The 12786-nt window shown below is 55.1% G+C and overlaps 1 protein-coding gene across 1 annotated transcript; it reads left to right on the forward strand.

Annotated features, from left to right (window-relative positions):
* Positions 1-817: 817 nt before the first annotated feature.
* On the forward strand, positions 818-11001 carry HEXA (hexosaminidase subunit alpha). The gene is made up of 14 exons (XM_075431831.1): positions 818-1058; positions 4549-4647; positions 5026-5091; positions 5253-5299; positions 5630-5740; positions 6585-6686; positions 6785-6917; positions 7673-7853; positions 8164-8250; positions 8611-8683; positions 9102-9282; positions 9617-9707; positions 10138-10242; positions 10721-11001. Exons 1-14 carry the CDS (start codon positions 818-820, stop codon positions 10782-10784), a joined length of 1581 nt encoding a protein of 526 aa, XP_075287946.1. The 3' UTR covers positions 10785-11001.
* The last annotated feature ends 1785 nt before the right edge of the window (positions 11002-12786 follow it).

Here is a 12786-nt window from a genome sequence, read left to right on the forward strand (position 1 = left end):
CTTCCCTGCTTGTTCAGGAGTGCTAGGGTAACAGCTGTTTAATAATTTCATGGAGTTGGTTCCCGTGGAGGAGCTGGTAGAGTTGTGCTGACAATTTGGTTGGGTGAGACCTGGCCTGAAGTGTCCTTATTTGACTGGAGGCTTGCTGAGGAATGCAGAGCTGGGAGGGAGGAGGCCAGATGAAGAGTTCACCTGAGGCTGAGGGTTTCCTTGCAGAAGCCAAACACCCCTGCGGAGAGCATCTCTGCAACCTTTCAGTGTGAGGCTCTACCGTGGGATAAAACCCTTTTTTGTGCAACCCAACCAATATTTCACCCACCACCGGTGTAAGATCCCTGGAAACCTGTGCAAGGGCCAATTTACATCCAGTGTTATTCATAAAAATGCACGGTGCTGTCAAAAGATGCCAAAACCCGATGTGGATCCAAAGCATGTGCGTGTTCAGCCACACAGCTGGAAGGCGGTGCAGGTGAAATAAATGCTTAAATCTTCTCCTCAGCCCCCAGGTCGGGCTGCTGAGACTCCCCAGAGACATCCTCTGGGACCAGGCTGCCCGGCAGGGCGGCTCTCAGTGTTGGGGGCTGGGGAAGAAATGACCCTCGACAGGGAGCTCGAGGGTTCTGCGGATTTACTTAGAAGTAAAAAGGCGCTTTCTCGGGTGAGGGCACCCCGGCGGCTCTGAGGGGATAGCGGCCGCCCGCGGAGGGGCCTGTGAGGGCGGAGGCGGGCCCGGCCTCGCGGGGCCGAGCTGCCATTTCGCGGACGGCCCTCCCGCGGTGGGCGGCGCCGCCCCCTCGCTCAGGCTGCGGGGCGCGACATGGCGGCGGGGCGAACGCTGCTGCTGCCGCTGCTGGCGGCGCTGCTGGAGCCGGCGGCCGCCGTCTGGCCGCGGCCCCAGGCCGAGCGCTCCCCGCCGGGCGGTGGCCGCTGCTTGCTGCCTCCCCGCCGCTTCCGCTTCGCCTACGCCGGCGGCTCGGCCGTGGGGCCGGGCTGCGCCGTGCTGGAGGCGGCCTTCCAGCGGTACTGGGCGCTGCTCTTCGCCGCCGCCCGCCCGACCGGTGAGGCGGGGCGGGGGCTGCCGGCGGGCGGCGGGCGCCGCGGCCTCCACACGCGGGGAGGACGGTTGGCCCTTTCGCCTCTGGCCTCCTTCTTGAGCGAAACCGCCCCAAACCGAACCCTCGGTTATCTGGGGGCTCAGACCGCGGGGTTTGTGTGGCGATCTGCTGTTTAACCCCCGCGTTTCCTCCGTTCGGCGGGGGCTGGTGGCGAGGGGAGATGGTGGTCGTGGTCTGGGGCGTGGTGGCTTGAATGGAGTCTCGTAGCGAAGGGCAGCGTTGTGTTCGTGTGTGGAGGGAATGGCTGTGGTGCGCAGGTTTTCAAATAAAATCTAAGCCTGTTTGGCATGGTGAGCACTAGTTGTCTTGCATTTATGTCAAGGAGTGAGGCTCTTGCTATCGAGAGTTTGCTCTGCCTCATTTTTTGTCTTCTCCAGATCCTGTTTTAGCGCTCCTCCCCTTCGTTTTTGCTCCCTTGCCTTGCTGCTGCCAGTGTTGCAATGGCTTCAGCTTCAGTGCTTTTTGCAAGTCTTGGCTCTTCCCGATTCTTGCAGCAGTGTGAAGCTTTGCCTTGAGGAAGGACTCTTGTTGCTGCTTTTCTTCCAAGTGCTCTCTGCCAGAGTTGAGCTTCTAAGCGTCCTGAGGCAGCGTGGCTTTTCTGGCAGAGGCGCTCTTGGATTCATCCTGAAATCGTAGGGTAAGATGAGGAAAGGCAAAAGCTTTAAGAGCATGGGATTGATTTGGGACAGGCTGTAAAGGTTTCTCACACCCAGACTTCTTCATGAGAGCACCCGTTGCATGTTTGGGATGAAATGCAGGAAATTTCTTGGCTGCCTTCACAGGGGCAAACACAGGCTGGGGAGCCGGCACACACGGATGCTCAGTGCTGGCGTGGGTCTGCGGTGGTCCGAAGTGCTATATCTGGGGAATGCAAAATGCTTCATTCATCAGAAAAAGACAGTAACTGTGCCTCCGAGTGTTTTAAATGTCAGTGTGAACTCTGTGGCCCCTGACCAAAGCAGAGAAGGGTAACTGTTAGGAGCTGCTCTGCTTCGTCTTCAGCACATCATGCGCCGACAAAGGCAGGTTTGAAACACTGAGAAGAACCATTTGGCTTATTTTGTTTCTTTGACTCTTGTAAGTAGCAATAGAAATACATTTTGGGTTGGGAGCTGAGAAGACTCCTCGTGTTTCTCCTTTGCTGCTAGGAACTAAACTTAAAACAGCTGATATAATTATTCATGTTTTCCTGTTGCTCTTGGGGAGGAAATGTGACCCTGAAATCACTTGGAGCAGCTACTTGTGATCATGACATCGAGCTCTGTGTGCGTACTCACTGCTTTCCGTATGCCCTGCTTTAAGATGCTCAGACTACGTGCTTAATTTTAGGGCTTTTTTCCCTCTTTGCCTTCCTTTTTTTCTTTTCAGATGGGTGGCTGGTAATAACAGGCAATGGAAACCCTGGGTGGAAGGAAATAGTTTCTATTAATAAGGAAAACAAGACAGAAACCGTTTTCTGTTTGTTTCGAAGAGTTGCTATGTCAATTTAACAAGCGAGCAAGATTATGTCCAAACTCCACATTCATCCTGAACTTCAAGCATGAAAGGAGAGACCAGTTTAAGTTAGGAGGATTATATGGGTGTCTTTGGTCAAGCTGATGCTCAAAACAGGGCCAAGCTGGAGTTGAAGCCAACTTTGCAGTTGGGTCAAGCTCTTCGGGGCTGTGTCTAGCTGAAATTGCAGTTGTTTCCAAGGATGGAGAACTGAGACCTGGCTGTGGTGTTTGACCACGCTCAAGGTGAAGAATACAATTTTTTTTCCTTATGTCTAATTGGGATTTTCCCTGTTGCTCTTCCCATGTTTCTTGTCATGAAGCTGGGCAATTCTTAAATTAGTCTGGGAGAGACCCAGGACTCTTTGTGGATCTCAGGCCAGGACCTCCCATCCCTGATGTCTTACTGCTGCTAACCTGCTGCAGCCATTGTGTTAGCATCCTTGTCTTGCAGTCCATGACCATAATTAACTTGGTGTGTGCCTCCACAGCACTCTTTTGAACCATGAACTTCAGCCTTATTGGTTAATTGGTCACTAATCCCTGTTGCGCCCATCTGCGTTGCCTTCTAAGTATGATAATGGTGGTGTCTGCCTGCTTCTTGGCCAAGGAGGCTGTGTTCGGGTTTGGTGATGCCTCGCTGTGAGGGTTTAAACATGGTGATGGGACCAGTTCTGTTGAGGCTTATGAACAGAACGAGTATTTCGCGTGTCCCCAGGCTTGCGGGTGGCTGTCCCTGGGGAGCTGCCATCTTGCTGAGCAGAGGGAGCAGGACTTGCTGTGCCGGCGTGCCAGCTCGCACATCTGTGAGGTTGCCTTGGCTACCGGCTCGTCTGTAATCAAGAGGAAGGCTCAAAACTGAGGACTATCTTAGAGCTGTTTCCCTTCTCTCTGTGAAGATTTTGCCCTTTCTTCATGAAGAATTTGGGGGTTCTGGCTCCTGCAAGCTTTGGAGTGTGGGCTGTCTGCATTTCACCCAAATGCTGGCGGTGCCATGGTCTCTCTGAAGTCTGCTTGGTGCCAGGCTTGTGACCAGCCTTACTCAAAGCCAAGGTTTTAATTTTTTAGTGACCTTTTTTTGATCTGTTCCTGGGAATGCTGTGGGGGTGTAGGCACCGACTTTGGCTGTGATTCGCAGGGTCCCACCCAGCTAGCCCGCGTTTCTCCTGGACAGAGACTGCTGTGACCCATGTGTCTGAGCGGAGGCTGAACATCTCCCTTTGAGTTGGGGGAGTGACTCCAGGGAGGTCTCGGGGCTATGCGTCCTTGGAAGTGCTCCTTCAGATAGGGAAGCATGGCCAGAGCTCCTGCTTGGCGTCTGAGTGTGACTGGGTTTATTTTTCCAGCTGCTGTGCCTCGGACCTGCTCTGCGGAACGTGATCAGTCGGAAGCCTTTCTGTGCCGGGCGAGACTCTTTGGTGGCCTCTAACTCAGCCCAGCTCTGCAGTATGCTTGGATGCATTCTCCACCCTTTTTTACAGGGTTGCTTTGCCCTTCCTAAGAAGTGTCGGTAGGGTAGCAGAGCTCTTAGGTTCATACTTTTTTCACAGTGCTGGAAGAGTTTTGAAACGTGAAGCTCTTCACCCCACTTTAGAAGATCTGACTCATGGTGGCTGTTGCTTAGAGCAGGGGCTGGTGTCCCGGAAGCCTTGGAGGCTGCTGCTAGACCCTACTCTGATGTCTATCCTCTTTTGAGTGCTCATTTAAACTTCCCTGGGGGCTTCCTCACCAGCAGACCTTCTAAATGCTGAACGTTGGAATCGGCTCGCGTGCTCATGGTTGCCTATGTTGAAAGAAGCCCCTGCTGAACACCCCCGTACCTGACATATTCCACATATTGCTGCGCCTGCAGCGCTAGCTGGGCCGGGAGGATGGCAGTGGCTGGCGGCGGGGAAAAGAGCCAGAATGGGGTTGATGTCCGTGGTCTGTGTCCTTCGCAGAGAATGAGCCATCCTGGGGGACACCCTGCACTCAGCTCCTCGTCTTTGTCGCCACGCCGGGCTGTGGTGGGTTTCCCAGCCTGGACTCCAAGGAAAGCTGTGAGTGTCAGGGGTGGGAGTGGGAGGGAGTCACTGGAGCGGGAGTGCAGCTGTTTCTGTGCCCGACAGTTGGAAATGACACCGTGCAGCTCTTACACCCGATTTTGGGGAGGCAGCATCCTCACTGTGTTGTAGAGAAACTGGGACAGGGAGGGAGTGATTTACCTGAGGATGCTGATAAAGCAGTGGGAGAGGTTTAAAAGAAACAAAAAAAACCCAAAAAAGTTTGTTTTCTGGGATCCCAGGGTGCAGTCGTGTATGAAAACCGTTTCCTAGTCCAGCTGCAGCCCCGTAGCTGGGGCTGTTGTAGCCTGTAGCAGCATGTGATGGAGTGTGGGACCTCATGCCAGCGCCGGCCCCTCTGATGCTGTGTTTCAGATAAGCTGTCTGTCTCGGAAGGCTCCTTGCTGCTCTCTGCAGATGCCATCTGGGGAGCTCTCAGAGGTGAGGTGTGCTTTCTGTTGGGCATTCCCACTCTCCCTGCCCCAGGCCTATGGGGACATCTCTCTGTGCCTCTCTTCTTCCGTGGACTTATTAGTTAATTGAGCTCTGTTCCTTTGGGGAAATCTCTGCTGAGAAAGGGACTGTCTGTGGTTTTCCTGCAGGTCTGGAAACGTTCAGCCAGCTCGTTGGGAGAGACGAGAACGGCACGGTGAGTCCTGGTCTCATCTCCTGGGGGCAGTCAGCTCTCCATAGTGCTCCTGCCTCTGTGGGGACAGGCTGAGTGCCGGGATGAGGTGGGTACCAGCAGTGCAGCACAGCCTCACCAAGGGCCAAGTAGAGGTTTACGAACCCAGCCAGATCCCTGCCTGCTGAGCAGGTAAAGCATTGTAGCTCTTTCTGGCTAGTTTGCACGCTGGCAGTGAGGCCACCCCTCCTTGTCTCACTGGCCCTGGGGGCAAAGGTGATGCTGATTCTCTCTTGCTAATGGCTGTGTTGCCTGGAGCCCTGCTCACTTCTTCCTCCTGCTCTCTGTGTGCAGTACTACATCAACAAGACAGAAATTGTGGACTTTCCTCGCTTTGCTCACCGAGGGCTGTTGCTGGACACCTCTCGTCATTACCTGCCTCTGAGAGCCATCCTGGAAACGCTGGTAGGGTGCCTGCGCTGAGAGATGAGGAGGTTTAGTTGGGTGTCCCTTCCTCTGTGACAGCTGAGGGCTTCTGGAGTGACCTGGAGGACTTTTTGGGTTTTTGCTCCTTCCCAAAGATCCTAGGAGCTGACTGATGCATAGGCCAGTGCATCTTGTCAAGGAAGAGCTTGTCAAACCTAGGCTTTTTGAACAAAACCGGCTTGCTCAACCCTAGATAAAGCAACAGGCTGGGTCGGAATGGCAGCGTGACCTCAATTCTGAGTATACAGATGTGCATCGTGGAAAAATTCTGAGTATACAGATGTGCATCGTGGAAAAATTCTCCCATGCTGTAGGTGCTTCCTAGTGCCGATGGCTGCGTTTACTCACGGTGTAACTCACAGCTGCCTTGTTTGGGTGATTTCTCAACTCCCTTCAGAAGTGGGAGAAGGAGGAAAACCCTGAGCTATCTTGGATTCCTGGAATCCAGATTACTTCCCAAGGCTGGGTTGTTTCTGAGGCAAGGGAAAAGACCGACTGCTTCCCAGCCACATTAGACAAAGGTGGGTGGTTCTGTGTTCATCCCAACCAGAATTAAACTTCAAGATCCCAACCATTGGCTCAGTTGCTGGGAGAACAGGGATTTTATTGTGAGCAGAAGCACTGCTGACCCTCTGCAACAATCTGTGGTGCCGATGTGTTTGAAGAGAGGTGTCTGAATCCCTCTTGGATCCTTGGGAGCGTCTGGGGACTCGGCTTGCCTTGTCCTTTTGGAGCACGGGAACCTTGTCCCTTCTCCGTGGCAAGCTGGGTGACCTTTCAGAAGGGACAGGGCATGTTCATCTTTGTTCCTGTTCCTTCCCAGGATGTCATGGCTTACAACAAGTTCAATGTGTTTCACTGGCACATTGTGGATGACCCGTCTTTCCCCTATGAGAGCTTGACCTTCCCGGAACTCAGCAAGCAGGTAACCCACCCTGATCATCATGCAGCACCCAGCCCTGGGCGAGCAGATCCCTCCCTCGGCACCTGAGCAAGGCGCTGATATTTCCCATGTTCCCCCAGGGAGCGTTCAATGCCATGACCCACGTGTACACAGCCAGTGACGTGCAGACGGTGATCACATATGCCCGGCTGCGTGGCATCAGAGTCATCGCAGAGTTCGACACGCCGGGGCACACCCTCTCCTGGGGTCCGGGTGAGGAGCAGGCCCTGCCTGCTGCTGCTGTGAGGAGAGCTGTGGTTGTACCGGTGGGATCTGCAACCTGGATCCCAAAAGCACAGTGTGGGCAGCCACGTCCCACGGGCTGACTTTGAGGAGGAACAAACCATCATCTGGGAGAAGTAGGACCCAATGGTCCAACTTCTAGAACAAAATCCAAAGGGAAAAGATTTCCATCTTTTCTTGAGTCCAAGCTGGGTGATTTGGGGGGAGGGGAACATCTGCTCTGCCAAAACCAACATTATGGGTACTGCAAGGAGCTTGGGTTTAACTGGGAGTACAGCTGACCAAGCTTCCTTGCTGTGCTCAGCTGTTCCCAGTGCTGACACGCTGCTCCCTGTGCTGAGCAATGCAAGTGCTTCCTCTTCCGTGTCCGGAAGCGCAAGAAGCTGCGGGAAAACATTGCCTTGTCTTGCTCGCTCCTCCTCCTGCCTCCAAATGCCATATCCTGCCCTGGAGTACAACCTGTGCGTGTGGTCACAGCCAAAGCTGTGGCTGCGCCTCTTCCCTGTCTGCAGTGGGTGCATGGAGCTGGGAGAGGGTGCTGGGCACTGCACCGGCGTTGTCTTTCCCCAGTGGCTCTGTGTGCAGTTTCCCATGGGAATGTCCAGAAAAAAGCCGTGGGGAGAGATACCAAGGGGAAACCTGGGAAGGGTGGAAAATGTAGCATATGGGGGTCATATGGTCACATTTAGCCCCTTCCTCACTGTCCTATGTTTGCTATGACCCAGGTGCTCCAGACCTCCTGACTCCTTGCTACTTGGGCAAGGATCCTTCTGGGACATATGGGCCCATCAACCCCATCCTTAACAGCACCTATCAGTTTGTGACCAGTTTGTTTCAAGAGGTCAGCACCGTGTTCCCAGACTCCTTTCTTCATCTTGGTGGTGACGAGGTAGACTTCACATGCTGGTGAGTCTGAGATCAGACTGGATGGGGACTGGGGGGAAGTATCTGGGGCTGGAGTCCCAGCCCATTGCTTTTTGGCCATGATCACCTGCAGATTTTTGGTGTCTTGCTCTCCTAGGCTCTGTGTGTTGGTTCCTGGGGTTTCTGCGCTCACGGTCACTCTGGCTGTGGGAAGCTGCTGGTGCCGGCACAGCCACAGCTCTTGGAATACCTGAGCCAGCCTTGGGCTGGTGTGGGAGGGACTTGGCCACGTTTTGGCCTTACTCCAGAGTTCGGGTTGCAGTGCTTTCATTATCTGCTCTTTGGCACACAGGAAATCCAATCCGAAAATTCGTGCCTTCATGAAAGAGATGGGCTTTGGTGAAGATTACAAAAAATTAGAGTCGTTCTACATCCGGAGGTAAGGATGGTTACATCCTAGGCCTGCAGCTGCGGTGGGTGACCAGCACAAATATCTAGTGCTGTCTTGGGGACACCAGATCACCTTTTCAGGAGCACGCCCATGCGAGCACCTCTCTCTGACCTCAGAGGGAGTAGCCTATCTGCATTTTACTGGGAGATGGACCACAAAAAAGCCTGGGGCTGAAGGAGACAGGAGCCCCATGAGGGGCCGTGCTTTCTCCCTTCTTCTTCCGCAGTGCCTTCGTGTCCTGCTGTGGGTGTTGGGAGCATCGGTGCTGCTGCTTTGGCTGTATGCAGCCAGCAAAGAGGGGGGAGTGTAGTTGGGATGACCCAAAACTCAGTACTCTTTCCACTCCAGGCTTCTGGACATCGTCTCTTCCCTCGGCAAAGGTTATATCGTGTGGCAGGAGGTGTTTGACAACGGAGTGAAGGTGAGAGCTGCCTGCTTTCCCTAATGCACCCCAACCAGACACACTGGTGTGCTCTGGGGGTGCAGTGCTGGGGGCTGGTGGGGGGTACTCTGTTATGGGACACGTTGAGATGGTGCTGCCAGTGAGCTGCCCTCATCGTGGCTTCGTCCGATTGTTGTTGATGGGCTCTTCCCTCCAGGTGTATACACCTGCAAGGGGGAGGTTTGAACCCTGCTCAGGACACTGTGGGCTTATCCCTCCCTCTGTTGCTTCTGCCACCCAGATGGGAAGTGGCTCAAAAGTCAAGCCAAAGTCTGCCTCAGTTTCCCTTTGGGGGTGTTTGGAGCTGTGGATGGGTCAGGGCACTCTGCTTGCGAGGTGAAGTGGTGCTCTTGTTGCCACACTAATCCCGTGCACGGGGTTGATGTGTGCTCATCAGCTGCGGCCAGACACCATCATCCACGTGTGGAAGGAGAATTCCATGCCATACATGGAGGAGATGGCGAATGTCACCAAGGCTGGCTACCAGGCTCTGCTCTCTGCCCCCTGGTACCTCAACCACATCTCCTACGGGCAGGACTGGATGGCCGCCTACCAAGTGGAGCCCTTGAAGTTTGAAGGTGAGTTCCTTTTGTTCCCATACGGCAGCTGACTTCTCACTCGGACGTAGTGCCAGGGCTGGGTCTCTTCCTAATCTGTTCTTGCTGCTGGTGTGAAGGTGCTTGAGTGACCGTGTCCTTGGTTCCTGCGCTGTGTGCGGTTCCCTTGATGCCAGCAGAAAACACCTCTGCTCTGCCCTAGCCTGGGCTTTGAAGCAGTGGCTTCCAGAAGGGCAAATTATTGCCTCCGTAGCTGAGCCACTCACTGCTGTGACAGGTGCCCCTGTGGGCAGGGTGAAAAGTCACCCCCTTATCTTCCAACACCCCATCACCTGAGTGCTTTGTCCCCTGGCAGGCACCCCTGAGCAGAAGGATCGGGTGATAGGCGGAGAGGCCTGCATGTGGGGTGAATATGTGGATGTCACTAACCTGACCCCCAGGCTCTGGTAAGAGAAGCCATGGGGCGGTTACCTCGAGTCGCGTGGGGCAGGGCTCGGGCCCCTTTCCTTCGCCACTGAGCGACGCATGCCAGATGCCGTGGGTTGGGTCTGCACATGGGGCTTGTCCCTGTCCCGTGGCAGCTCCTGGATGCTTGTAACAGTGTCACTGAGGCTTAAATGAGGGTTTGCGAGACTGTAACATGCTCCTGGACAACCTGGTGCTGCAACCAGTGCCCGTTCAACACTGGTCTCTGTCCAGTCACCCCGGTACGTCCTGATCCGCGTGTGGCCAGGGGTGGGTCTTCTGCTGTACAAAAGCCACGTGCCTTTGTGTGCTGAAGAACCTTGGTCGGGGAAAGCAGGAGATCAAGGCTTTTTGCGAGAAGCTTTCAAACTCCCCCCTGACCTGACTGCCTCTGTCCCTCGTTCCTCCAAGGCCAAGAGCTGGGGCCGTAGCAGAGAGACTGTGGAGCAATGCGACCGTCAGGGACATGCAAGATGCCTACGTGCGGCTGGCTGACTTCCGCTGCAAGCTTCTTGGGTAACCATTTCTCCTGGCAGCTGGATGCAAATGCCGCCCTTCCTGGCGTTCAGTCCTGGGGAGGGCACTGAGGGTGAAGAGGGCTTTCCCTGGTGCAAAGTGACCCTTGTTCTTACTGAGAATCGCGAGCCTTCCTCCTGCCTGTGTGTGGGCAGAGCTTGCTTTGTGCAGTGCTGGAAGAGAGCCCCTGCTGCCGGCGTGGGCTGGCGGCTCTGCCGAGGAGAGGGCTTCGTGCTGAGGGAGGGGGACCCGTCAGCTATTGCCACCCCTCCTGCAGCGCCAGCTTCCCCAGGAAGCCTGCCCTTACCCCATGCTCCCACACGTGAGCTAAAAACCAAATGCAGGATGGAAACCGCTCCCTCCTTGCCGCACCTGAAGCGGCACCGAAGGCCAGCCTGCACTGCTCTTGCTGCTCAGACCTGACCGTAGGCTCTGCCCCTGCCCTCCGCGTAACGCCGCCTCTCCGCTCTCTTTCCAGGCGTGGTGTCCAGGCACAACCTCTCTACGTAGGATACTGTGAGAACGAATTTGGTGGGTTTTGAAGGGAGAGCCCCGCTGCCCGCGGTGGCTGTGCCCACAGGAGGAGTGATCCCTCTCCCTCAAAAGCTGCTGGCTTGGCAGAGGGACCCCCTCCCGCCCCCGCCTTCTGCTCTCGCTGTGTTGCAGTCAACTTTTTTTTTCTTCAGTGTGCACTCTTCGCCTCCTTTTCCTATTTTTATTTCTTTAAATCTATAAATAAATGACCCCAAATTGGAAAAAGGTGCCTTTTCATGCTCAGCTGGGGCTTGGGAGACCGTGCAAGGGTTTCTGTTAGCAGGAGAGTGGGTAGGGCTTGCTCCAGAGGTGCCGGCAGAGGAGCGTCATCCCGGTGGCTCCAGAGCTTGCTGGATAGACTCTGTTTAGGTTCTGCTGCCGTCACAGGCTCCATCCCTGCGGAGAGAAGGTGGTGAGGAGGTGTGGGCTCCCCCAGTTTTTTCACCTTGACCTCCCACCATCCACACCTGGACAAAGCACTGCCTGTGCCGGGACGGGTGACACTCCACTTGGCTTTGCTGCTGTGGTCCGCTGTGCCCCAGCAGTCAGTGTTGCACTGTTGGTTCCTCTCCTTGTCTCTGCCTCTTCTCTCTCTGCCCCTGCTGATAACCGGGCAGGAGGCTTGCCTGCGAGCCGCCGTCTCTGCTACCTGAAACCCTGTCTGCTGCCACCTCCTCCAGCTTCTCCTGAGAAGAATCGTAGAACCTTGTAGGTTGGAAAAGACCCTTGAGATCAGCAGATGCCCCGAAGCCTCTCCAGAGAGGCCGTGCAAACCCACTGAGCGGTGCGGGGGTGTTACAGAGTCGCTGCTCAGCTCTGCAGTCAGCCCTCGCCTCCGCTCAGGATTTGACCAGCTGATCGATCCTCCTCCCACTCCGTTGTCCTCGGGGTGGGCAGCTTAGCTCCAGCTCTCCTGCATCCAGAGGGATTGGCTTTGACTACTCTTTTCCTCAGAGAAGAGACCAGTGGTGCTGCCGTTGTGCCGAGCTGGGACAGTCGGAGTTCTTATCCTTCAATGGTTGGGGTTGCCGCGCTGGAAACCCTGTCCAGCTGGAATGGAGAATCTCTCTGGGAGAAATCCTGGTGGGTGGGACTGTTGTACATGTGTCTTGGTCTTAAATGAGTGAGATATGCTGTTGTGGCTGGAGCCTTTTTACTATTGAACTTTATATTAAAAATATTGGATTAAATTTGAATTTAAGATATTGAGAAATGATCAAGTCTTGCATTTTTTTACCCTCTTGTGAGAGGATACCCAGGCAGTACTCCTCCAAAGTGATAGATCTGAAAGGGGAAGGAAAAAAGCCACCCCGGAGCAGGGAAGTTTAGCTAGACTTGGGGCAAGAGGGAGAATTTTGCCCCCCTGCTTCCCCAGTGAAGGTGCTCCTCCGCTTCCTCCAAGTCTCCGTGGGAAAGCCGTGCCCCTTTTCTCTGGCATTTTGGTCACAAACACTGTCCTGGTCTTGTGTTCCAGGCTGAGCAGTGCCAAGATTGCCAATCTGCCTGCCTGTCACTCCCGCCATGCTGAAGTCTCTTGAACCGAGTAGGCTGGAAGACTGAAATAATGATAGTAATAGCTGCTTGCTTTGGCCGGGGCTTGGTGTGCTGTCAAGTCCTGAAGAGCTCTGAAACGCTGGTGTGATCCGTGCTCGCTTCCTTCCAGCCCCACCTGGCACGAGCAAGCTTCTCGTCCATGTGAGGACAGCGTGTGCTCTGACCGGAGTCCCGGTGACATCTTTTGGGGGTGGCTTTGGGGAGCGTTGCCCGGCAGCATGGACGCCTCGGGTACTTGCAGAGCAGAAGCTCTACCTTCTACTCCGGGCCGGTGGCCTCCGGTGCTGCGGACCTGGGTGTCCACTCCCTCTCTACCTTCCGAGGCTCTGTGCTCGGATGCTGTGGGCTCTGAGGGGTGGCAGGCGCAGGGGGCAGCGACGGGGGGATCCCCCAACCCAGCAGCTCCCGCTAAAGCCTGGCGTTCGTGATCCAGGGTAAACATCGCCCCGTGGTCCT

This window comes from Opisthocomus hoazin, chromosome 10 (genome assembly GCF_030867145.1).
Source record: "Opisthocomus hoazin isolate bOpiHoa1 chromosome 10, bOpiHoa1.hap1, whole genome shotgun sequence".
In the NCBI taxonomy this organism is placed as follows: Eukaryota; Metazoa; Chordata; class Aves; order Opisthocomiformes; family Opisthocomidae; genus Opisthocomus; species Opisthocomus hoazin.